Here is a 24,858-nt window from a genome sequence, read left to right on the forward strand (position 1 = left end):
ACGTTTCAGACACCGGTTCCCGCAGAGGCGTTCCCCAAATGCATTAAGACGTAGTGCGAGTTCCCTTTCGAAAGGGAACCCTGGCTTCACAGGGCTTATTGTTTTAGTATTTTAAGCAGTTCCAAGCACTTGAATGATCAAATGTGACACTCTGAATTCTAATGTAATATTAAAAAGGGTATGTCAATGTGAAACAAGTCTGTTGTGAATGATTATTAAAGTGATTATCATTTTAATAAGTATTAAAAAGGTACTATTCAAGTATAGTGTACAAAACTATGTACAAATGTGCTTATAGACAAGTTAAGCAGGGCTTCACAAGAAAAGAGCATGTTCTGATGTACAGGGATGCAAACACATCAGGGGTAAAAAAGGTGAGAAAGATGTGAGACACGAAGGAATTACGAAGGAATGCAGGCAGACCTAGCGGAGATGACTCTCATCCGTCGTACACTCTTCCCAGGAGCGTTGCATGTGGTGTGTGAAGCCAGGAGATCTGAGTTTTTTGGGGGGGGGGTTTTGGACAACGGAGAAGGCGTGATTCTCATGATTTCATTCACCATGACCCTGTCCAAAGACTGTCCTCTGCCTTTCCAGATTCAAGTCAACAAAAGTGAGCTGTTGTTCTATATTGTTGAGTGGTGCTTAATGTGGCATTTTCTTTCTTTGAAAGACATACACACATACAACCATATACTCATAAACAAAGGCATTTAAATAAGCTATGATAATATAGACACTTAAAACATTGTACAATAATACCCCCTTGTGATCAGATATTATATTATCACTATTTAATTTAAAAATAATAATAATAATTATAAAAACAAAACGTATGTCTGTTGTGAATCTAAACTTGGGAGCAAGTGGATGAAGGGACTGGACAGCGTTAAACAACTACACACAAGTTATTATAATCCATCATTTATTCACATTTGTTTTTACACCACTTTCCCACTGCAGCTTTGTGCATAGAGTTTATGTTTATTATGCACAGGTACATTCCTTCATTAGAATTAGTTATAAACTCAAGTTAGCTACAAAATACAGTGTCAAGAAACATTATAAAAGACCCTTTTACTCCCATTTATAAAGACAACACAACAAATAAATATTTAATAAAAAAGAAAAATAGGTTACGTTTGTTAAGTTATTTCCAATCACAGAAACATTCATTGATGTAATTTCCCTGTATGTGAAACAAAACACCAAAAAAGGTATTGCAACAATCACATTATATTATGGTGTTTCAAATTATATATATATATATATATATATATAAAAAAATAATGTAAAGGTGTCCAATATTGCAGTTTTTTTTTTTTTTTTTTTGCTTTTCCCCTCAAATTTTGTTTAGCTTCCATATTTATTCTTTCACTGTTTTCACGTTTAGTGCCTCTACACAAAACAATCCCAGGCTTTCTTTACCACATACTCCTGTCCTTTTCCTCCTTTAGCCATGAATCGCTCCAGTCATGGAGTTCTGTGTGAAACCAAAGGAGTCCTTCACAGTGCGGTACAGTCCATTTGTCACATGGTGTGAGAATGGCTCATTTAAGATCTGACTCAGCCGCATCTCTGTTTGCCCCTTATGATTGTCTCAGAGCAGTTCTGCCTCATCATCCTCATCCTCAGAGCCAGACGGACCCTGACGGACCTCCTCGTACCATTTATTAGTGAGCGTCTTCATCTGGATCCGCCCATGCAGAAGGTCCTTAGAGAGGAAGGAAGGAACAGTACATTACAACCAGTTCTTCAAGTCAACTCCTCACATTATTTAAATAAGCCTTATAACTGGAATAATCTGTTAGGAAGGTTATGACCAGTCTAACCTCTTGTGTGAGTCTACGGGTGAAGAAAGGGTTCAGATACTTGGCATCAAGCCACAGGAAACCCTTCAAATCCTGTCTCTGATAAATCTGAGCTTCATACTCTTCCTCTGTCAGCTCAGACAAATGTTCAGATTCAATGGCGTTACCCTGAAAGAGAGAGAGAGAGAGAGAGAGAGAGAGAGAGATGCATATTTACTCTGTTCCAAATGTCATTGATAAAAATGACTGCAAATAGCTTACTCCATTTTCCTTTTTATTATTACTATTACTCGGAGCACCAATAAGATTGGTCTGCAAGGTTAACATTTTAATTGAACCATTCATATGGCGAATTAGCCTTTGCATTTATGCAGTATACTGAAACCATTCGATCAATCAATGAATTAAACCCACTCGTACTGTACTCGTACTGTGTGTCAAGCATGTTTCTGCCTGTCTGTTTTTGTAAGTTTGGTAACACTTTGGTATGGGGAACACACATTCACTATTAACTTTTGCCTCAATAAACTCTTAATTAATAATGCTTATTAATAGTTTGTAAGATAGCTGTTGTAGTGTTTAAGTTTAGGTATGGGGCAGGATTTAGGGATGTATAATATGGTCATGCAGAATAAGGCATTAATATGTGCTTTATAAGTACGAATAAACAGCTAATATGCAAGTTAATAAGCAACTAGTTAAAAGTGAGAATTGTTTCCCATACTAAAGTGTCACCGTAAGTTTTATTTCTATCCTAGTTTTTATTTGCTTTAGTTTTGGGTTCTGGGTTTATGCCCAATTGACAAATTATTGGAATACATTAACATACTCACATTTAACTATGAAATCTGAGGTTTTCAAAACGTTTGTGAATCGTTTTGAAAAGGTTAATTTTTCACACAAATTACTCCGAATGTACTTGTAGATTTATGAAAATTTCTTGAATAAGGACCATTGTCTTTAAATCAAGAATTGCAATTTGTTTTCAAAAGAAAATGATAAAGATAACATTTCTCTCACCATTTTCTGAGTTTTGCTCAGGTTAATGTCTTTTTTGTTCTTGCGTCGTGACTGGCTCTCCTCAATGTCCATGATGCGGATGAGGGGCATGGTCCCGCCCCCCAGCAGCAGGATGGTGAAGAGTACAATGACTATGGTGGTGGTGCCGATCAGCTGACGCTTCTCTATGGGCTCCAGACCCAGATGAAGACTGAGGGCGTATGGGATCGCACCCCGCAAACCTGACCACATTAGCATGGAAGACACGAACTTAGACTGAATGCAGTTTTATTAATTCATTATCATTACTATTATTGACAAACTACTAAAAAAATAAAATGTATAAAGGAATAGTTACTAGATATAGGATATAAAGTATCTCTGTCTTGTAACTTCATATAAAATTTAACTTAAGATGTTGAATAAAATGATGTTCAATGTAAAAAAAAAAAAAAAAAGTACGTCAATGTAATTAACAACTACTGTATAAAAAAAAAAAAAAAAAAAAGTGAATGTTTGAAAAATGTTTAAGTATAAGAGCTGACTGCAGTTTAAATGCTAAGATTGAAACAGAATGAGGTAAACTCACTTCTAACCTTCGAACCAAACGGAAATTAAAATGTATCATTCACTGAGTCTTCTTACCGCTGAACCACATGATGAACATCATTTTGGGGGTGATTTTATGATCTCTGAAGAAGTTGAGCAGGAAGGATAGTGGGAAGATATTCACAGCCCGACCAACAAGAACCAGAACCTGTGACAGAAAAACACTTCAACTTAAATCTGATGACATAAAACTAATAAACATTATAATAATATACATTTTCTTTGTTTATTCTAACTCAGATAAGACTATACAGAACCAGTGACGTATCACGCGTTCAGCAAGCATTCATGCTTTATTAGATATTGAAGAACAAAAAAAGCAATAATGCTCTGGGGCAAGACAAACAGGGATAACATGCACTTTGACGACACATACTATACACCAGATGACAAAAGACAGCTCGAACTTATGAGGGAAACTGAAGATAGACAGGCCCAGGAACGCAAACACACATGTTTCTGTGGAATCAAAAAACAGAAGAGAAGAGTAAAGTTCATGTTAACTGAAGAACTCCTCTATGAAGCAGTAGGTTTGTGAAAGTCGCCTCAGGCACTGACCACACATGAAGGCCATGGTTCGAAGAGTCTGCTGCATGAGAATCTGGGTAACTGGCGACAGGTTATGATGAGTGTAATGAGACATGACAATTCCAGAGAACAGTATGGCCATGATCCCTACAAACAGAAAGACAATTCTGATTTATTTTGATACTGAAATCACAACACATTTGGTATGTTTAAACTCGTCAGGATCTGTTTTTAAGCTCACCGGAGAGTTTGATGCCCTCAGCAAGACCATATGGCAGGTATGCAAATATAATCATCATCCCAAACTCCAGAGACGGAGTCTTTCTCAGGTCGAAGTGTTTCAGAGCCTACAAACTCTCATTCAGAAATATAATCTCACAGGACTTCAGTAGAGTTCTTAAAATAAACAACTATGTATAAACAATATGAAAGTAAAAATGTATATATATTGGCCCACATACACACAAATAAATGTAATATTATAATAATATTTATTTTCCTATATAGAATATTATTCACTCTATGTTTAGCACTCCAACCTTCTGCATACTGACTGACTAAATACAAAACATGGGTGGGGTCTATGTATCCCTGCCTCTGCTGAATTAAAAAATTTAATTTCCCTGTTATTCCCTATTATGCTTTTTCGAATATTCCCTTTCATGTAGTGTTTATAGTTGTTTGTGAGTGTAAAAGGTCTGCAAAGTTTCAAAGATCAAAGTGCATGAGAAATAAAGTTATTATCTAAAAGAAAGAATCGATTCTGAACACTTTGATTCCCTCAAACACTGTAGTTGTAGCTGAGACTGGAAGAGACTGCGAATCCACTATGCACGCACTTAAAAAGAATGAGAACTTGAACTGATACGGTAAAACTGACGCTATTGTTACTGTTTATATCGCTACGCAAACTGTGAGGAAGCCTCTGGAGCTGAAATTCAGTTATGGTAATGAACGTTTGGTTTCCGACATGCGCTGTAAGCAGTAGACCAATCACAACAGACTGGGTCATCTGAACAATCAGAGTAGACCAATCACAACAGACTGGCCCTCTGACCAATTGACCCTTCGCCAGGAGTTTGATTGACAGGCGATCTAACCAATCATAACCCCAAATACGTCATTTTGTCAGACAACGTTGGTGGATTTGAACTTGTGTAAGAAAAATTGTGTATACTGATGTCTTTCCGTGATTGAAACAACATTCCTTATGATGTTCATTCATGTTTATTTGATGCTATAAATTCACGAGCCGCTTGAACTGAGGTGCTACAGCGATTATAAAGCCACAAAACGGTGTTTATTGTTTAAATTTCTTTAAAAATGACAAAATTTAAAAATTTTCTCATTTCAAAAGTAACCTGCTCTGTCTTGTTTGTCAATGCGTTGTCAGTGTACTCTTTGCTCCGCGATGTATTTTTCCACTGCATAAGAACATGGCTTGTTGGACATAGCAACAGTAACTAAAGGGGGCGGGTCTCTGCAAACGGTCAATTGGAGCAGAGCAGAACAATCACAACAGACTGGGGCCATCTGACCAATCAGAGCAGAGTAGACCAATCACAACAGACTGGGCCATCTGACCAATCAGAGCAGAGTAGACTCTCAGAAAGGAGGGGTTTAGAGCGACTGATGAATCTTCAAACAAACTGTTTTCAAACTCTTCGAGAAATGAGGGGGTGTGCAATGTATATTATTAGAAAATTAAAGTGTTTTTTGAGCTTTGATGCATGTAAAGCTGTTGTAGGAGACTCCAAAACAAAATTAGTAACCTTTAAAATAGCAAAATAGGGCCACTTTAAAACACAGGATCATAAGGATACAATAGCAGAGATGAGACCAGTGAGTGTGCCCAAGGCGGCCGACCCAAAGAACATCTTCAGGAAGTAGCCGAGCGCCTGCATGAAGGTTTCCCAGCCCGTCGAGACATCTGAACCGGCAAACCCCTCCGCTGTACTGAAATACCAACAACACCACATACATCAACCACTGCTCACATCTGCTAACTCAATAAAGAGTGAAAATAAAACCAGAATATGACTGCATTGTGTTTAAAGTTTAAAATCAAGGCCTGAATCATGTACATCCAATACAATATTTAATATTTGCATGATACAAGAAGAATAACACTTACAATTAGAATTTTGTAAATATTTTAAAAAGATGTTGAGTCAAATTATCAGGGCTTAAAAACGAAAAAAAAAATAAAAAAAAAAAAAATAAATAAATTCAATCGTTTTACTCCGAGCAGAATCGGTATTTCAACGTTTCTGTTCCAGCGTTCGTCCTGTATTATTAACGTTCCGAAACCGGTTTGTTTAGAAAAAAAAAAAACGGTTAATAACGTTTTTAACTTTTTTTTGTTTGCCTGTAGCCTAATTAATAATAATAATAATAATAATAATAATTATAAGTACAGCATTTTATTTATTAAGAAACAATTATGTTCTACATACCCTGCAATTTTCGCTGGTTTCAAAACGCACAACAAGCTGCATATTAGCCTACTTGACATTTAATTTTCACTTAAATGTAGGCCTAATGCTTGACGGCTGGTGACATATATCATCGGAAAAACTAATGTCAGGGCATTGCCATTGTGACTTACCTAACCTATGATGACTTGACAGCTGAGCCTGAGCGCGGGCATTTCACTCACTTTGGATGCGTCAGCGTCACATTTACATAGGCTGTACTATTTTAATTCGTGAGTGGTTGACTGCCAGATCAAAATATTAAACAGAACGAAAAAATAACGTTATTAACCGGTTAATAACCATTTCAAATGAGCGTTTCTGTTCAGAACGATTACATTTGATTTCGTTTCCGTTTCTGGTTACGTTCCGGTCAAAATTTCGTTCGTTTCCGGTTTTCGTTTTCGTTCCTTGAACTGGTTCAGAGCCCTGCAAATTATTAACTAAATTGTGTATCTTATCTGATTATTTATGTTTATCATTCCCACTGATCTCCTAACCTTTAACAAATAGTTTCAATTTGTTGCAGGAGGCAGTAGAGTCACATTCAGATCCCTTATTTATTCTACAGTAGTGGCCAAAGTGATGGAAAATAGGAAAATTGACATCTTCACGCTTTATTTAAATATTATTATAAATGTGTTAAAGATATTGTAAGCATATTGCGTAGTTGTGCTTGGAGTCAATTGTTTTATTTGTGATAACACAATGAAACATGCCAACATCATTTTGGCCAGGCTGTCACACACAAGAAATTATGAACACAAGCAAACTCAAGAGAGAACCAATGAAACCAACAAAATATTAATAACTGATTATGTTAAGTCAAGTTTTTTTTTTTTTTTTTTGCTTAGTAAAATAAAACCTGCAATTGTAGTTTGCCCTTTTCCCTTTTTTTTTTTTTTTTTACCAAATAATTTTGTCAGATAAATATCTTAACCAGGTTTAGTGTTTTTTTGTTTGTTTGTTTTTCCTTCCCTCACATTTAAAATATAAAAAAAAAAAAAAAAAAAAGCCTAATGAAGCAGATCAAGACATTGGCAATGTCCCTCTACTTTAAAGGGTTAGTTCACCCAAATATGAAAATTCTTTCATCATTTACTCTCCCTTATGTCGTTCCAAACCCGTAAGACTTTCATTCATCTTTGGAACACAAATGAAGATATTTTTAATGAAATCTGAGAGATTTCTGTCCCTCCATTGACAGTCCACGCAGCTACCATTTTGATGCTTCAAAAAGTTTATAAAGAGATCATATAACTAATCTAAATGAATTTAGCAGTTTCATCATTATTTTCTGAAGCAGGGTTTCTACAGATTTCATCAAATCTAATTCAATGCTTTTTAATGCCTTTTTAATGCCAATTTTTAAAAATGTAATGCCATATATATGTCGCTAAATGTCAACAGATGACGTCATACGGCAATTAGAATATTCATTATGTCATTGTTGCATTCAAAGTGTCAGCCCTTTACATTTGTTTGCTTCTCTGCTGCTTCTCTTTGTGCTCACATAATATATTATAATACAGCCAAATTCCCAATAAAATAATTTCATCTATATTTGTTGTCAGACAATATGAAATGGTGACTGAAATGTGGCCCATTAAGACTACATACAGGGCTCGACATTAAGCCTTGTCATGTGCTTGTCCTTCGGACAAGTAAATCGGTCATTCATTCATTGTAAAACAGTTGCTTGTCTGGAAAAAATAGGATTTTTTTTTTTTTTTTTTGGTGTAAATATAAGTTTATTCTGAAGCAATATCTTAAATAATGTTATGGGATTGTTTTAAATATTTTTTTGAAAATTCAAATAAGAAATGTTGGGGGGAAAGTGATACTTTTAAAATCAAACTAAACCAGTAGGTGGCGGCAAGTAACCGTCTTAATAAGTGAGTCATTGAGTCATTCATTCAAACGATTCATTCTAATGGCTGATTCATTCAAGAATGAGGCAGTTGTTTATGAATGAGTCACTGCCTCCGTCTCAATGTGCATTCTATCCATCCTAAATAGTATGTGACATTAGTAATATTCAGTACTATTTAGGGCGGATAGTATGCACATTGGGATGCTTGACTCAACCAATTCATTCAAAACGCTGAATCATTCAGTAGGCTAATGAAAACAAGGCTGCGCGAGCAACCTTGTAACCGTCAGTCCATTATACAGCCTATTATTATCCACTATCGATCGCCACTTACACTAAATGTAATCAAATCTGTCATTCTTGCGTTTTGGTAATTCCCAAGTTTTTTTCTTTTATTTTTAATTTTATTGACGATTTAATCAGGCTCCTTGTCCGACCGGGCAAGTAAAATTCTCTTTCACTTGCCCCTTCAAAAAATCCACTTAACGTTACCCCGGACTAAATGAGAAGCGTTAGTGTCGAGCTCTGACATGTTATAATCCTGATTTGTAATCGAGACTTTGTCTGACAAAATCACCATACACATAAGATAAAGACATTTGCTGTGATTTTGGCTGTACATGTAAAGTGATCACTCAGGTTAGAAGCAATAGTATCTATTTTATTTGTTCTCTGACAGAGCACACATCCTCAACTGAATGCGCTGATCCTCACTGAACAGAACAGACGCAGAGAGCGATGCGCCTGTGGCAGGAAGATCTCGCGCTCGTGTGGCAGTACCGGGGTTTCAACAAGTCGCTATATTTGTCACAATGTGCTTTCTTGGAAAAAAGTCGCTAAGTTGGCAACACTGATGCAGCCTTCCGTCTCCAGGTCCAAGACGGTAAACCGCTATCAAAAAACGGCGTTACGGCAATTTTGCACCGGCCGGAGGCAATTATCAAACTGGTTCCGCGTGTGTAGGGGAGCGCGGGGCACAAACTAACGTGGGGTTAGTTGTGACACGCATGGTTTAAATACTTCCACACATGATAGCATGAAGAAACTTATTTACTAGTTGCCATATCGACAATATATAGAGAAAAAATGCGCCAAAATTCAGAAATATTTGGAAGATATCAATGAACATTTATTTAACAATAGCAAAAGTAAATTTCTTACTTAAGCTAATTTTTCATCTATATTTTTTGTGTTTATTAAAAATTAGACAAATCTGATATTATTTTAAACTCCAATCTGTTGTTTAGCAGTTTGGGTGGTTCTTTAATGCTTCACTAACTATCAGAAGACACTAACCAGGTTTAAATAGGGTTCGTTGTAACTCTGCGTTACAATGTGCCCCGCTATTAGAACTATACTATTCTATACAGTTACGATACAACTGGCATAATTAACTTTTATGAATTTCTGTTGAGAAGCCACGGAAAAAAGGTGAATAAAGACTGAGAGGAAGAACCTGAACATTCAGAAAATATTATTTCAAGAAATTTACAGCATTTGTACTGGCTCCTCTATTTATCTCGTGTTCTGTGAGTGTTCACTGTCAAACCACAAAATTATTTAAATTTGAATTTCTAAAAAAAAAAATGCCATTATTTTATATGAAAAAAATAATAATTGTCTTTTATTGACAAAATATTTTAGTTTGTCATGTATATTTTTTTAATTAAATCAGATAACATTTTTAGTTGTCATATGGTCATGTTACAACGTGCCCCATCACATGTTACAATGTGCCCCGCCTATGGGGCACTGTGTCACATTTCACTTCTTTCGGGATAAATAAAGAAATAAGTATACACTGTATTAATGAAACAAAGCCACATATTTGTACCAGACATGTGTGAAATTAATGAGGAACAAAAGAAATTCTCTGAACCCTAAGTAGATTTACAAAAACTGAGAAAGTCAAAAAGTGTTAGGTTGTGCCCCGCTCTCCTCTATCACACCAATGTACATATTTTGTGACAGCAAATCAGTTATTAATTATGAAGGCTATAGTCAAAATAATCTGGTAGTGCTAGTTTTCTTCAAAACTATCTAAAAAATTTAATGCCTGTAGGAATAAAATTTAATGCTTTTTAATGCCATTTAAGGAATTAATTTTCGCAAAATCCATTTAATGACTTTTAACGCTTTTTAATGCCCCGCGGATACCCTGTGAAGAGACTCAATTGCTTTATATGAACAGATTGAATTTAGGCTTTTACTCACATATAAACATTGATCAGAGAACATAAACAGAAGCTCAACCGTATGTGCATGGAAGCGTGAGAACAAACCGCATGGGTTCTTGAGGAAGCTCAAAGGTGCTGCGTAACCAAGCAGCAACCTCCCATGTTTCTCTTGAAGCCAATACGGAAGTGACTTAAACTGCAATTCATTGACTGGCTGCTAGGGACAGGCTCCAAAAGAGAGCAGAATCTCATTGAGTCCCATGTTAAAATGGCCAACTTTACAGCAGAAAAAAACATGTTTACAGCCTGGATCAAATTGTGGTTTTGGTCTATACAGCTAATTTTGCCCTTCATGACAACTCTGAGGGGGGTCAATTTTTTTTATAACTTGTCTGTTTAAATTACATTAAGCTTTAAAGTTCTGCATAATTAAGGGCGTGGTCACTTGAGTGACAGGTTTGCTGCTGTTGTCTGTGAGCCGTCACTTTACCTCAGCTAATTCCAGCCGCTGAATTTGGCATCTCTGCCGTGTTGGTGCTTTTTTTTTCAGATTATTTTATACAATTATAAAATAGTAATATATACAATTATAAAATAATATGGCTTGCTGCGTTAATGGTCGAGACTCGAGACAGATGTGCGTCTGTGCACGCATGAGGAAGATAAAGAGAACACACGTTGTTGGATTGTGGCATTGGCTAAATGTTTTGTTCCTGAGATTTACAACAATGACAATGGCAGGAGGATATAAAACTCCGACAGCACTGCTTGAATATTATAACTAAAACTGCTGCATTTTGAAAAATTAGACTTTGGACGCGGGCTCATTTGTTTGTGAGATATATACAATCATATACAGTTTTACAACATAAACGCTGCTCAGGTTGCATAATTTCTTAAAGAACGATGATGGAGAGCAGATCATTCAGAAGAAATGTGATGCAAACTATGGATAATATATCTTATATATATTTAATGCTTTTGTGGACAAAAAGTACTGTTTTTTTGTTTTTCAATGGACACTCATGGACATTTTATCCATGTGCCACGGATGCATCTCGCGATCGCTATTTCATTATAAAGGTATGAAGTCCCTTTTGATTTTTCATGTTGTTATTTGCACACCAGACACGAATTACAATTACTGGTGCTGGACCATCTATATCGTAAAAAAGATAGTATCTTAGATAGATAGCTCCTTTGCCTGCTAACATGATCACGTCACGCTAGGCGGGCGTGGTTTCAGTAACTAGGCACCTCGTCAAATCAGGCACCACGTCCCACCCCTTTGCCCATTTTCAGTTATCCGGGAGTGACGTTCGGTGACGTGCTGCTAAGATGGCAACGGCCTCATTTTCGCTTCAAAAATTCTCTTCAAAAATCTACGGGAGACGTCACAGACACTACGTCTTTTGCCTTAACTAATTGCTAGTTGGACAGACTAGTTCTTAACACATAGTCTTAACTTAAAGGAGTATGGTAACACTTTCTATGAAGACCATGCTTATAATGAATTATAGCCTCATTTATACTTATTTATAAGTAAGTATTACTATTCTATAAATATATTTATAAAGACTCATTAAGACCGATACTGTATTATAAGAACAGTAATAGTTATATTTATATTATTTTCATAATTACTTATAAGCCATGCATTTGCTTTTTCAATGTGCATGTTTATAATCCATTATACACTTGTTTGCTGTACCAATTAGTTATTAATAATTATGTCTTTAACAGCTAATGTTTGCATTAGAGGTCATGAATGGTAATTTTGATTTGCTATATCTCCTCAGCCATATGGTATTACTTATAGCAGTTTGGAATTATACTTTAAAAATATATTGTTGCAGTGTTTTGCTAGTATTAAAAAATATATATTTTCAGCTGTTTGTATTGATTTCTGGGTTTTTTTTCCCCCATTGTTTTATTACAGAAATTATTGTTTATTAGTTACACTTACAACTTAAAATGTATAAAGAGTACATCTTCATGATTTCTTAACATTTTCCTTAGGAAAATTGCATCCTGTGTTTTCACTTTACTTAAAGCCATCAATGATGCATTTCTAGAGATTATTAACTGTATTATTACTCATAATAAGTATTTATAAGAACACAACACGGCTATTAATAACAATATATTCAATTATTTGACAGAAATGAATCTGAATTACTAAAAAGTCATTGTAACTATAACAACATTATAGCAATGCAGGTTTCATCTTTATAAATACATTCATGGAACCATAGGACTGACTAATTAATACTTATAAATCACTATATAATAGATTATGAACATGCACATTAAAAAAAGAAAATGACTTAAGTAATTATAAAAATAATATAAATGTAACTATAACTGTTCTCATAATGCAGTATAGGTCTTAATGAGTGTTTATAAATATGTTTATAAAATAGTAATACTTATTATAAATAAGTATAAATGGAGCTAAAATTCATTATAAGCATGGTCTTCACAGAAAGTGTTACCAGGAGGGTTAGTAGACTGTCTGCTTAATATCTACTAACATTTTATGTTGATGCTCCCGAACAGACATTATACTGACTATAAGTAACTTTGCAACTACATGTCAACTTATTCTGCTAATGCCTAACCCTAACCTAACAGTCTACTAATACTCTGATGAGAGTTAGTTGACATGTAGTTGCAAAGTTACTTATAGTTAGCAGAATGTCTAAAGTTGACCACTGAAATAAAGTTTAACCCTGTTAGACTGTTAATTTACTGTATATGCAAACCTGGTTGAATTTAGAAGAATGTAATTATTGTGCTCAGAGAACCATTTTAGCAACAAAGGAACATTAGCTGTACTAGCTGATGATAAAGACCAACAACTATCTTATCAGACAGCTTGGCCCAGAGGTGTAAAACTACACCCAGAGAGGAATTACTGCTTTCTAGGAAACACACAAACAGCTGATAACAGCAGCTCCACAGACTCGTCAATTATGAATGAGATCATTTTACCACCCAACACACCAGAGACAGTCGTAGTACACACTCAAAATGAGAACAATCCTTGAGAAGAGATAGAGACAAGACGAGATGAGTTGAGAAAAGACTAGATGAGGAGAGATGAGAGACATGATGGGACAAGAGAAAGAGACAAGAAGAAATAAGAAGAGACAACAAATGATTTGAGACAAGAACAAATGAGAGATGAGATAAAAGATGAGAAGACACAAGATGAGAGAGACAAGTGAAGAGAAGCGGCTAGAGAACAGAAGAAATGTCAAGGAGAGACTACAAGAGAAGCGATGAGAAGACAAGACAAGAATAGAAAAGATAAGGAGAATAAACAAAAAGAGATGAAAATAGAAAAGACAAGAAGAGAAAAGGAAACAGATGATTTGAAAAAAGAGAAAAGAGACACACTGAGACGAGACCAGATGAGAGAAGAAGAAATGAGAAAAGAATGAGAATGAGATTGACGTTTGAGCAATGACAATGAGCGATTGCAGATACGTGAGCTTAGTGCTGCAGTACACCACGTCTCACCCTTCCTGTTCAACATGTTTCTAACATAATGTCATCTAGATATATGAAGTTCTGTCACATTCATACTGTGTGAATCTACAAAAACAGAGGTAACATTAGGACCAAATGTCCCATCGACTGTAAAACATGTAAAAACATTACAAAGATGTCACATGAACTCCTCATACATTACATCTCCCTATGAGGCCAACGGTTAATGATGAGGTTTTGACTTATAATCTCTGATATTCCGTTAGAATCAGCAGTTTCTACATAAACGCACAAAGACAGCTGGATACAATTGTGTTGATAAAACAAAACCAGCATGACTGCATGTAATTGCCTAGTGGACTGATATTATAATCATAAATCATGTATGCGAAACTATACGTGCACAAAAATGAAACGGTTATTTCAAACGTTGCATAATGTGATACTGTGTGAGAGATAAATGTAAACATACGTATGAGCCGGTTATAAAGATAGAAGTGCTCAAGTTATAAATGGATCCGATCTAGTCATGCTCAGCAAATTCAGGATTGGCCCAAATCCACAGTCATAATCTACATCATTCAAGAGCTGGAAGGAAAGGTGGTGACAGATGTGTCACATGTTCAGTTACTGCACATTATTAGGCTCCATACTTCCTAGAACTCACTGAATGAGCTTGACTTGTCCAAGCACCAAGACAAAAGTTCTGATCACTAAAGGGTGTTCAGTTCCATGTAATAGTCAATTCTGGTAATTTCTTACAGTGTGTCATGTAAGTGGATCTAACGGCTAATTTAGGATCTGGGCTTTTAAATAATTGATGAGACAAGACCTCCACGATAGAAAAGTGCTAAATGACTAAGCAGAAAGGCCAGTTAAAACACCTGAAAGGTCATATATTCTGTTTTTATCATCTACTTTTCTCTGAACTCCACTTCTAATGTAAGTTAAGGTGTGTGTGTGTGTGTGTGTGTGTGTGTGTGTGTGTGTGTGTTTGTATATGTGGCATGTGGTTTATGAGGACATGTGTATAATGTGTATAATTATATAGGTATTACATCATAAACACGTTTTATGAGGACACTTCCTCTGTCCTTGTAAACCAAATAGCTTAAAAAATATACTAAAATGTGTTTTATTTTTAATAAATTCCAAAAATGCAGAAAGTTTTCTGTTATGGGTAGGTTTAAGGGTAGGGTTAGTGAATATACAATTTGTACAGTATAAAAACCATTACGCCTATGAAGAGTTCCTATAAACATTACATGTAAACATGTACGTATGTGTGTGTGTGTGTGTGTGTGTGTGTGTGTGTGTGTGTGTGTGTAATTTCCTTGGCTTTAAGAATTTGATTAATTTCCATGATTTTTCCAGGCAGGAATTTAATTTCCCTAACTTTGGGAATGCTGCAGATTAGATCTACATACAGTACAAAACAGCAATATCCTGTTTTTCATGATGTGTCACCTTTAATTAAGAGTATCTCCTGATCTAAGAAGAAAGTGAGTTCCTGCTGGGAAAGCTGAAGAGGACTAAAGAAACACCCATGAATTTATAGCCACTACATGGCCAAGAGTATATGGACACCTCCTTCTAATGAATGGGTTTGGCTGTTCCAGTAATTCTAGTGAAGACAAACTTGATGCTACACCACACATCAAGAGAATTCTCATCAAGTGTGCTTTTCTTGAACAAACTGAATGTGGCAATCCTGAATAGACCTTTAATTATACAGGGCGTCTGAAGTCCATCAGTCCTAGTCGATTCTAAAAATCTGTATGTATATACTGTGCAAAAGTCTAAAGTCATTTATCACATAGAAAGCACACCTTTATATGGCCATAAATCATGTGACGTGGAAGCAGAGAATGAGCAGAAGGCAGAAAAAGACAGAATGAGGATGTCTGGAAGCCACAAAGCCAATGGCAGCTTGGCCACAGACAAGAAAAAAAGTGCATGACACAGTTATATGGAAGCCTGCTAAGAAACAATGTGTGACCAGTTTATGCATGAGATTTTCTGCCCACAACTACTTATACTTCAGTGGAAACATGCAGAATGGGGGCGAGACTGTGCATAGGTTTCAGGACCAGTTGGTGTAAAATTGTCTAAAATGACAGAAAGAGAGTTTTGATGTTTCATCGAGGCGTACTTTGTTAATACGATGGAGACGGCGTCATTTAGGATGCTCTCCCCGAAGACCAGCATATTGAGCACAGGATCCACGTTCAGAGCATTAAAGATGGCAATAGTAGCGACTGGGTCCACAGCGGAGATCAGAGAACCAAACGCAAAACTAGAGAGACAAAAAAAAGAAAAAACATGAACGTACATGTCAAAGCCTCTCAACACACTTTGCTCAATAGTTTCAGATGTTGCCAAGCCATTTTCTCACCTGTCTGTCATTGTCATCTTGTAAATAACATCAGCCTATTTAAGAAATACATCCAAACATAACAGTCATAATCATGGAGAAATAATGTCAAAGGAGCTGTTAAGGTGTGCCAACTAGTCTAACTAGATAAACCACTTACTGAACTCATGATCACTTATAGGTCTGTTTACATGAAAAGACATGAGAAAAGCTGTTCATGCCTATTAAAGAAAGAAAATACCTGGCCCAGAAAGTAGATCCCCCCTCCCACGATGAAGGCTGAAATCGCTGTTCCAAAGACGGCGAATAATGTGATTGAGCCTATGTTTTGGAAAAAATTACCCTGTGGAAAAAAAACTTGTCTCTTTATATCTGTTTATAGAACTATCACAGTCTCTGACTACAGACTCAAAAGTTGACAGCTTGAGGACAACCAACACTAACATATTCATTGAAAAAAGGTCTATAAAACTCTATAATATTCTATACTCTAGGTCTATACTCTATAAAACTTTTAATAATATGTTAATGTGTTGAGTTATTTTGAGAGGACAGCAAATTTACACTGTTATACAAGCTGTACACTCACTACTTTACATTGTAGCAAGTGTCATTTCTTCAGTGTTGTCACATGTAAAGATATAATAAAATATTTACAAAAATGTGAGGGGTGTACTCACTTCTGTGAGATACTGTATATATATGCACACACACACCGATCAGGCATAAAATTATGACCACCTTCCTAATATTGTGTTGGTCCCCATTTTGCTGCAAAAACAGCCCTGACCCATCAAGGCATGGACTCCACTAGACCCTCTGAAGGTGTGCTTGTGGTATCTGGCACCAAGATGTTAGCAGCAGATACTTTAAGTCGCGAGGTGGGGCCTCCATGGATCAGACTTGTTTTTCAGCACATCCCACAAATGCCTGATTGGACAGAGATCTGGGGAATTTGGAGGCCAAGTCAACACCTCAAACTCCTTGTTGTGCTACTCAAACCATTCCTGAACCATTTTTACTTTGTGGCAGGGTGCATTATCCTGCTGAAAGAGGCCACAGCCACCAGGGAATACCGTTTCCATGAAAGGGTGTACATGGACTGCAACAATGCTTAGGTAGGTGGTACGTGTCAAAGTAACATCCACATGGATGGCAGGACCCAAGGATCCCAGCAGAACATTGCCCAAAGCATCACACTGCCTCTGCCGGCTTACCTTCTTCCCATAGTGCATCCTGGTGCCATGTGTTCCCCAGGTAAGCAACACACATGCCCCCATCCATCCACGTGATGTAAAAGAAAACGTGATTCATCAGACCAGGCCATCTTCTTCCATTGCTCCATGGTCCAGTTCTGATGCTCATGTGCCCAATGTTGGCGCTTTCAGCGATGGACAGGGATAGGCATGGGCACCCTGACTGGCCTGCGACTATGCAGCCCCATATGTAACAAACTGCTATGCACTGTGTATTCTGACACCTTTCTATCAGAACCAGCATTAACTTCTTGAGCAATTTGAGCTACAGTAGCTCGTCTATTGGATCGGACCACACCTTCGCTCCCCATGTGCATCAATTAGCCTTGGCAGCCCATGACCCTGTTGCCGGTTCACCACTGTTCCTTCCTTGGACCACTTTTGATAGATACTGACCACTGCAAACCAGGAACACCCCACAAGAACTGCAGTTTTGGAGATGCTCTGACCCAGTCGTCTAGCCATCACAATTTGACCCTTGTCAAACTCGCTCAAATCCTTACGCTTGCCCATTTTTCCTGCTTCTAAACAAATCAACTTGAGAACAAAATATTCACTTGCTGCCTAATATATCCCACCCACTAACAGGTGCCGTGATGAAGAAATAATCAGTGTTATTCACTTCACCTGTCAGTGGTCATAATGTTGTGCCTGATCGGTGTATTTATATACATATATGTTATTATAGCAATAGGCCGTCTGCATCACATGGCTTTGTGTTTCATATATAACTTCTGTTTTTGAATTCTGGGTCTCACCATTACAATATATCCGAGTCTCGGCATGCATGTTTAAAGGCTATTACTGTATATCAGTTTCACAAACCTTAAATACACTAAACATACTTTGTTTTAAGACCTCAACTTGCAGTTTAGTAAGTGAGATTCAGTAACTACTCTGAGCAATTCAGTTCACTCAGTGAAGGGTTCACCAGAATGATTAATTAGTAACTACTGAGTTTGGATCTTTTTGACCGATTCAATTTAGGTGCCGACTGCAGAGTGCTGACATTTTTATTTATTTATTTTTTATTTTTATTTTTTTTTGAAAATGAATAATACTACAGTAATATTTTACCTTATGTAATGAGTATCCAGACTCAAAAATGATTGGCGGTAAAAGTAATAGGAAGAACATATTGGGACGAAACATCTCCTCTTCCTGTGAAAGAAACAAAGAAAGAAAAATGACCATGTGTGCTTGAACATACAGACATTTTGTGTTTCATTTTGGATACTGCTCATACAGGCTTGAATATTGTTGTCATTATTAATAGTAGGTTATTCTTACAAGCATTTCAGTCAAATATAATTTTTACAATATTTTAACCTGTTAGGGGGTGCGGGAAATCAACCCACAGTAAGAGTTTAAAAGTAGCCCAATTCTGGGGAAAACCACAGACTTGGCAACCCTGTTTAGTTTACTATTAATATAGTCATTTTCAGTGATATTAAGCACAGTAACAGTAATAATTTGGCTGGCTATCACGTTTAGTGTAGTTTATGTCTCTTTTTTAAATTTTATATTACTTTTTGAATTTGAGTTTAATTTTTTAGATGAATCATTTTTTTTAGACTCTGAATTACTGAATGAGATGTTTATAAATTTACTTTCCTGGTCCACACACACACACACACACACACACACATTTTACTGGAGTACAAAGCAGAACTGTGTTGATTCTGTGACAGTGATAATGATGGTATGTTTGCAGAAATGTACAAAGATACACTTCATGCATGTAACCACCAGCGCATCACATTTCATCACTTGCACACTCTCATTCTTGAAGTTCCTGTGCAGGGAGGCCTTGCTCCACCACATTCTCTTTCAGTTCCATAATGATCCATCACTTCTGGCAATCATTGAGGGACAAAAGCTACATGTTGGTTCATGAACGTTTGGAGAAATTCATGGGAAAATCTAATTTTCAAAGGCAAATCCAATATGTAAATCCAATAACTCAATTTACTTCGAAAATTTGGTTTACAATGGTAAAGGAACTCCAATTGGAGAAACAAATCCAGATTTTGAATTGGGTGGCGTACAATCCAAACCTTCAAACCAGGAACAATGGATCATAGGTTTACGCAATGGATTCATTTAGGAATTTCTGCACTCTGCACAATTATAAACAATGGTAATATGGAGAGCTTTCAGACTTTAAAAGACAAGTTTGGTCTTGTAAATCAAGATATTTTTAGATATCTACAGGTTCGTCAATACTATTTGAAAGAAATAAAGGAAAATGCTGCGATTAATCAGATTGTGCAGGTTATTATACAGGCATATAAGAAAGGCAAGGGTAAGAATGTATCCAAATTATATAAAGGGCTAAGCAATTTGAGTAATCATTAAATAGAATATGTAAGATTAAAATGGGAAAAAGAGGACAGCATTTCCTTATCACCTGATCAATGGAATAAAATATGTATTATCCCACATACCTCAACAAGCTCAAGAATATGGCGTGAGTTTTTTTTTGGAAAAATCTGACTCACTTTTTTATCACACCAAGAATTAAGGAATTACAAACAAGAACCTCTCACCCATGCTGGAGGAACTGTGGGGTAGAAAAAGCTCATCATATACACAAAGATTTTGGCAATGTCCAAATAGTTAGTTTGGATGAATAGTTTTTGGGAGGTTGAATGGTCTACTGTTAATAGTATTTTCACTCTACATATAACAAAATCATTTTATGTTTTATATTTGGGAGATATTCTAGATGAGGTTGGAAAAGATGACAAATATTTATTTAAGATTTTACTGGCAACAATTAAAAACCCAGAAATGGTACAAGGAAGACCCACCCACGAGAGAGGACTGGTTCCAAATAGTAACAGAGGTTAGAGAAATGGAAAGACTCACATATATACTTCAGCTGCAAATGCAAATCTTTGAGAACAAATGGAGGAAATGGTTAACAAGTTCCTCTGTGGTTTAGATGATTGTATTTGTAAGTGTATGTAAATGTTTACTGATATAATGTACCGGTGAAATGACTAAAGGTTTATATGTAATATATGACAATCTTTGTTATTCCTAAAGGTTTATTTGTAATGTATGGCAACCTTCGTTATACTTTTTTTTATGTAAGGTGTTCTTCTGTTCTCAACAACAAAAACAACAACAACAACAACAACAAAAGTATCAGAGAAATTCATGGGAACCATCTTGACAACGGCAGAGAAATATCAAAGATTAAAATGATCAAAATTATGCAGGTGTTAAAAAACATGAAACCTTGGCTCTGCATGTGAGTGAAAGTTGTTGGTTGATGTTGGAAAGCCTTGTGAGCTGCAACAATATGTGATAATGCAGAATTTCTTCTGCTGGCATCTCACAATCTTTGTTGTAACTGTGGCAACATTTTTAGACATGATAGGAAAGCTTCTGACGCCAAAGCTGTTACAAATCAGAAGCCAGCAAAATCGTGTTGCCTTATAAGATAGCTCAAATCAAAAGCACTAATCTAAATGGATAAAGCCAGAAACATTGTCTACGCAAGTATTTAAATGTAAACACTTTCAGCTATGCAAGCTTGATTAGATAAAAATGTGTCAGAATGCTTTTCGTAACACTAAGGAAGTACACACTGCATTCTCAGAGTTTTTGCAAGGGCTGCTAAGGATGGGCATTGGTGTAAACCAGGGTTTTTTTTCACTGTTCCTTGAGCCCAAGGCAATCCCAGGATGTATTGCAACAAGCTCTGTGGAAATTATCATTTGAAAATGTTGCTCTGAAATCTAACTGTATTAATTACTGAACAATACTGGCATAAAAACAGTCCCACCCAACTGAAAAATAATTATTTCAACCAACATTTCTGTGTCATGTTTTTTTTTTTTTTTGTGCTTAATAGAGTTTCAAGTTTTTAGTTTAACATCTGGCTTTTAAACCAGCAAAAATGTGAACAAAACACCAGGGAAAGGTTATTAACATCAAGACCTAAACTAACAAGCAAAGTAACTGCATAATTCTATTCACGCCTTGGGCAAAACAAAAACAGCTTTTGATGTCTGTGTATTTACATGCTTTAATGGAAAAAGCAACCCAGCCAATAATACAGATAAATTTAAAATAATTCATGTTTTAAAGGTAGTTAGTTCACCCAAAAATGAAAATTCTGTCTCCCAGAAAATGTATTCTCCCTCATGCCATTCCAAACCCATAAAACTTGTGTTCATCATCAAAACACAAATGAAATCAAAAATTATATTTTAAAATTTGTAATTTTAATATTATTTAAAAAATGATAAATTATAAATGATATTATAAATGATATTTTTAATAAAACCTAAGAGATTTCTGTCCATCCATTGAAAGTCCATTCCACCTAAATTTTGACGCTTCAAAAAGTTCATGAAAAAATCGTTAGTAATCCATATGAATCAAGAAGTTCAATTCAAGACTTCTGAAGAGACAGAATCGCTTTACATGATGAACAGAACAGGTTTAATTCATAACTCTGAACAATGCACATATGGCTTTGTATGGATTATTTTTATAATGAACTTTCTGAAACATCAACATTTTGGTGTAATGAACTTTCAATGGAGGGACAGAAATCTCTCAAGTTTCATTAAAAATATATTTACTTGTGTTTAGAAGCCTTCTGGGTTTGGAACGACATTAGAGAGAGTAGAGCTACAGAGCTTTTATTTTTGGGTGAACCATGCCTTTAACTCTTTCCCTGCCACTTACAGTATTTTCCGTCATTAATGACAACACTTCCCCGCCATTGACTGAATTTTCCGGCAATCCATGTTTTCACTGTTATGCGGAAGGGGACGATATTACACATTTTCTGAAAGAGTATGGATCCAAAAACAAGCAAAGAAGCAGCAGAAACAAGCGACAGAAGCATTGCTTAAGGTAATAAGGAAATTATTCAGGAAATAATCATCAAAAATTAAGCAGCATATAAATCAAAACTGCCTAACGTTGCCAAACAAAATGTCGACCCAGGACGAACCAGATAGGAATGTGCAAGCTTTATTAGTGTTGATGGATGTGATCTACTCGATCTGTGTTTTGATCACTGCTCTGAATCCAATCCAGACGTAAAACGTGATTTAAGTAGGGGAAAAAGATGTAACCCAACAATCTTTGTTCAGTCATTGGATACAGTTTCGATTCAGTCTTACTTGAGACAAATATTTATTACATATTTGCAGCAAATATTCACTCTTGGTGTGAATGAGTTTTTTGTGGAATCGCTCATAGTAGTGATATTAAAGAACTTCAAAAAGCACTTCAAATCAGCCACTTAGGTTCCATTTCTGTTAGGATGTTGTTTTAGGAAGACGCTCCCTATGTAGGCAGCAGACAACGATGCAGCCAAATAGGTCTTGCTGAAGGCTGATTTCAGGCAATCCCTGTGGCACCAAACATGTACATCACAAGGCAGAAAATGCACACATTTCAGCACTTTTTTATTAGAAATGGGACTCAGGAACGTTATGGCAAGACACAATGTGCATTGGGTGCAAAGCCTTTAGTTATGAACTCTGAGCATATGGACAGACGGTTAAAGGTGCTTTGTGTCCATCTGTAGCAGTGACAAGAAAACAGCATGTCGTAGCTTTAGGAGGACAAGCTGCTGGCAAGAACCAGCATGCTATTTTGAGGCTAGCCTCAATCAATCATTACAAAATTTTCTTTTAGCTCATCTCATCTTTAAACTAATAATCGGCTCACTGATTCTTGCGAAATGAGACAAAACATGTCACACAACTTTTCCTGTCTTTATTTTGTAATATAACAACAGTTCTACTTTGAAACAAGTCAGAGATGACCATTAGTATGTTCTTAACACAAACATACCATTTCATTTGATTTTCTCTTCATTAAAATGTCATTACATTATCACTCACTACCCCTAAAACCAGCTGTCCTCAGCTCAATACTTCATATTAGTGTTGTCAAATATACTGGTAATTCGGTACCAATTTCGATATTGAAATAAAAAAAATAAATAAATTAAAAAAAATTGAATGATACCAGCCTATCTTCAGTTTCATTAGTAACAAGTACAGCGTCAATCCAATACCCCGATAAGTATATTTTTAACATTAATAATTAACTCATTTAATTTATTTAGTATTTTTTATTTTAACAACAAAAAATTGCTAAAAAGCTAAACAGTTAAAATGGTTTTTGCAATGGTGCTGAAATGTGAACCAGTGTGAACCATGAAATTTATGGAGCTAGGATTATGACAATACTATTTGAATTTGGATTGTGTAAATTTGAATTATAGACAAGTGTAATTTAATAAAATTGAATATTATGTGGCATTTTACATAGTTCTGAATTTGATTATTTAAAACTTGAATATTAAACATTTGAAATTGAACACAACTGAAGTGTTTTCATGGCAGAATTTTATAGACATGTATTTTCAAACAGCAGATTTTTCATTCTGAAATTTTAGACTGCAAATATCCAGTTTTTAAAAATACAGCTTCAAGTTTTCAAGAGGAAGAAAAAATTCAGATCATCAAATTCAATATTGTAAATTCAAAGCGCAGAAATTCAGAACGTACAGAAAGTAGGTCAGAGGCCATCCGCAGGGAAGAGTAGAGGGTCTCAGAAAAGTCGAAAGCATTCCGGCCAAATACAGAGCTGCAGTTGTTTTTCTGAGGTGAGACTGTGCTTAAACATTTATGAGCTGTATTTATATGTTATGCTGGCTTTTTCAGCACTTGAAACATTTGTCTAAGTTTCTCTATTGTTTATTTTAAAGTATATTTGGTGTGAAAGTGATTAGCATGCTACTGTGTCTACACAGGATGCGAGCGACGTGACAATAGAACCCATTGATTATAATCAGTAATATAATGTCTACACTGGATGCAGGCGGCGTGGCGCAACACCAGGTCTATGCCGGACGCGATGCGCCGCCTCACAACAACTTGTAGTGACCGCTACAAAGAGCTAAGATATATAAAGCTTATCGATCGTCGAGCAATGAGCGTGTCTCGTGCAAAAAACACAGAGGAAAAAAGAAGCAAGTCCGTTTTGTACAAATGCTTTTAATGTGATCCAAACTTTAAAATTGCATTAAAATAGAAACGATACAAAGTCCTTGAACATGGAAAGCAATGAAATTTAGTAGCATATAAGTAGGGCCTAAGTCAGTTTAATACAATTATTTCATCATATATCGGTCTCTGCGCTTTGAGAGGGCATATATAATTTCGTTCCTACAACTTTTTATTTCCTTGTGCCTTAGTTAAATTAAAAAGATTGGTACA

The 24,858-nt window shown here is 35.9% G+C and overlaps 2 protein-coding genes across 7 annotated transcripts in view; both read right to left on the minus strand.

Moving 5' to 3' along the window:
• Positions 1-24,858, minus strand: part of LOC127505175 (uncharacterized) — a 456,255-nt gene that overhangs the window by 186,756 nt on the left and 244,641 nt on the right. The window lies entirely within an intron of this gene.
• Positions 909-24,858, minus strand: part of slc9a8 (solute carrier family 9 member 8) — a 198,944-nt gene continuing 174,994 nt past the window's right edge. For 5 of the 6 annotated variants that reach the window (XM_051880532.1, XM_051880534.1, XM_051880535.1 and 2 more), the window contains exons 5-16: positions 18,674-18,757; positions 16,582-16,683; positions 16,362-16,396; positions 16,119-16,262; positions 5,771-5,903; positions 4,189-4,294; positions 3,978-4,094; positions 3,796-3,878; positions 3,456-3,567; positions 2,832-3,052; positions 1,833-1,979; positions 909-1,714 (exon numbers count right to left, since the gene is read on the minus strand). In XM_051880532.1, coding sequence (XP_051736492.1) covers positions 1,601-1,714; positions 1,833-1,979; positions 2,832-3,052; positions 3,456-3,567; positions 3,796-3,878; positions 3,978-4,094; positions 4,189-4,294; positions 5,771-5,903; positions 16,119-16,262; positions 16,362-16,396; positions 16,582-16,683; positions 18,674-18,757 — 1,398 coding nt within the window. In that variant the 3' untranslated portion in view covers positions 909-1,600. The remainder of the gene's footprint in view (positions 1,715-1,832; positions 1,980-2,831; positions 3,053-3,455; positions 3,568-3,795; positions 3,879-3,977; positions 4,095-4,188; positions 4,295-5,770; positions 5,904-16,118; positions 16,263-16,361; positions 16,397-16,581; positions 16,684-18,673; positions 18,758-24,858) is intronic. The other variant, XM_051880531.1, reaches the window with a different exon arrangement.

This window comes from Ctenopharyngodon idella, chromosome 22 (genome assembly GCF_019924925.1).
Source record: "Ctenopharyngodon idella isolate HZGC_01 chromosome 22, HZGC01, whole genome shotgun sequence".
Classification (NCBI taxonomy): domain Eukaryota; kingdom Metazoa; phylum Chordata; class Actinopteri; order Cypriniformes; family Xenocyprididae; genus Ctenopharyngodon; species Ctenopharyngodon idella.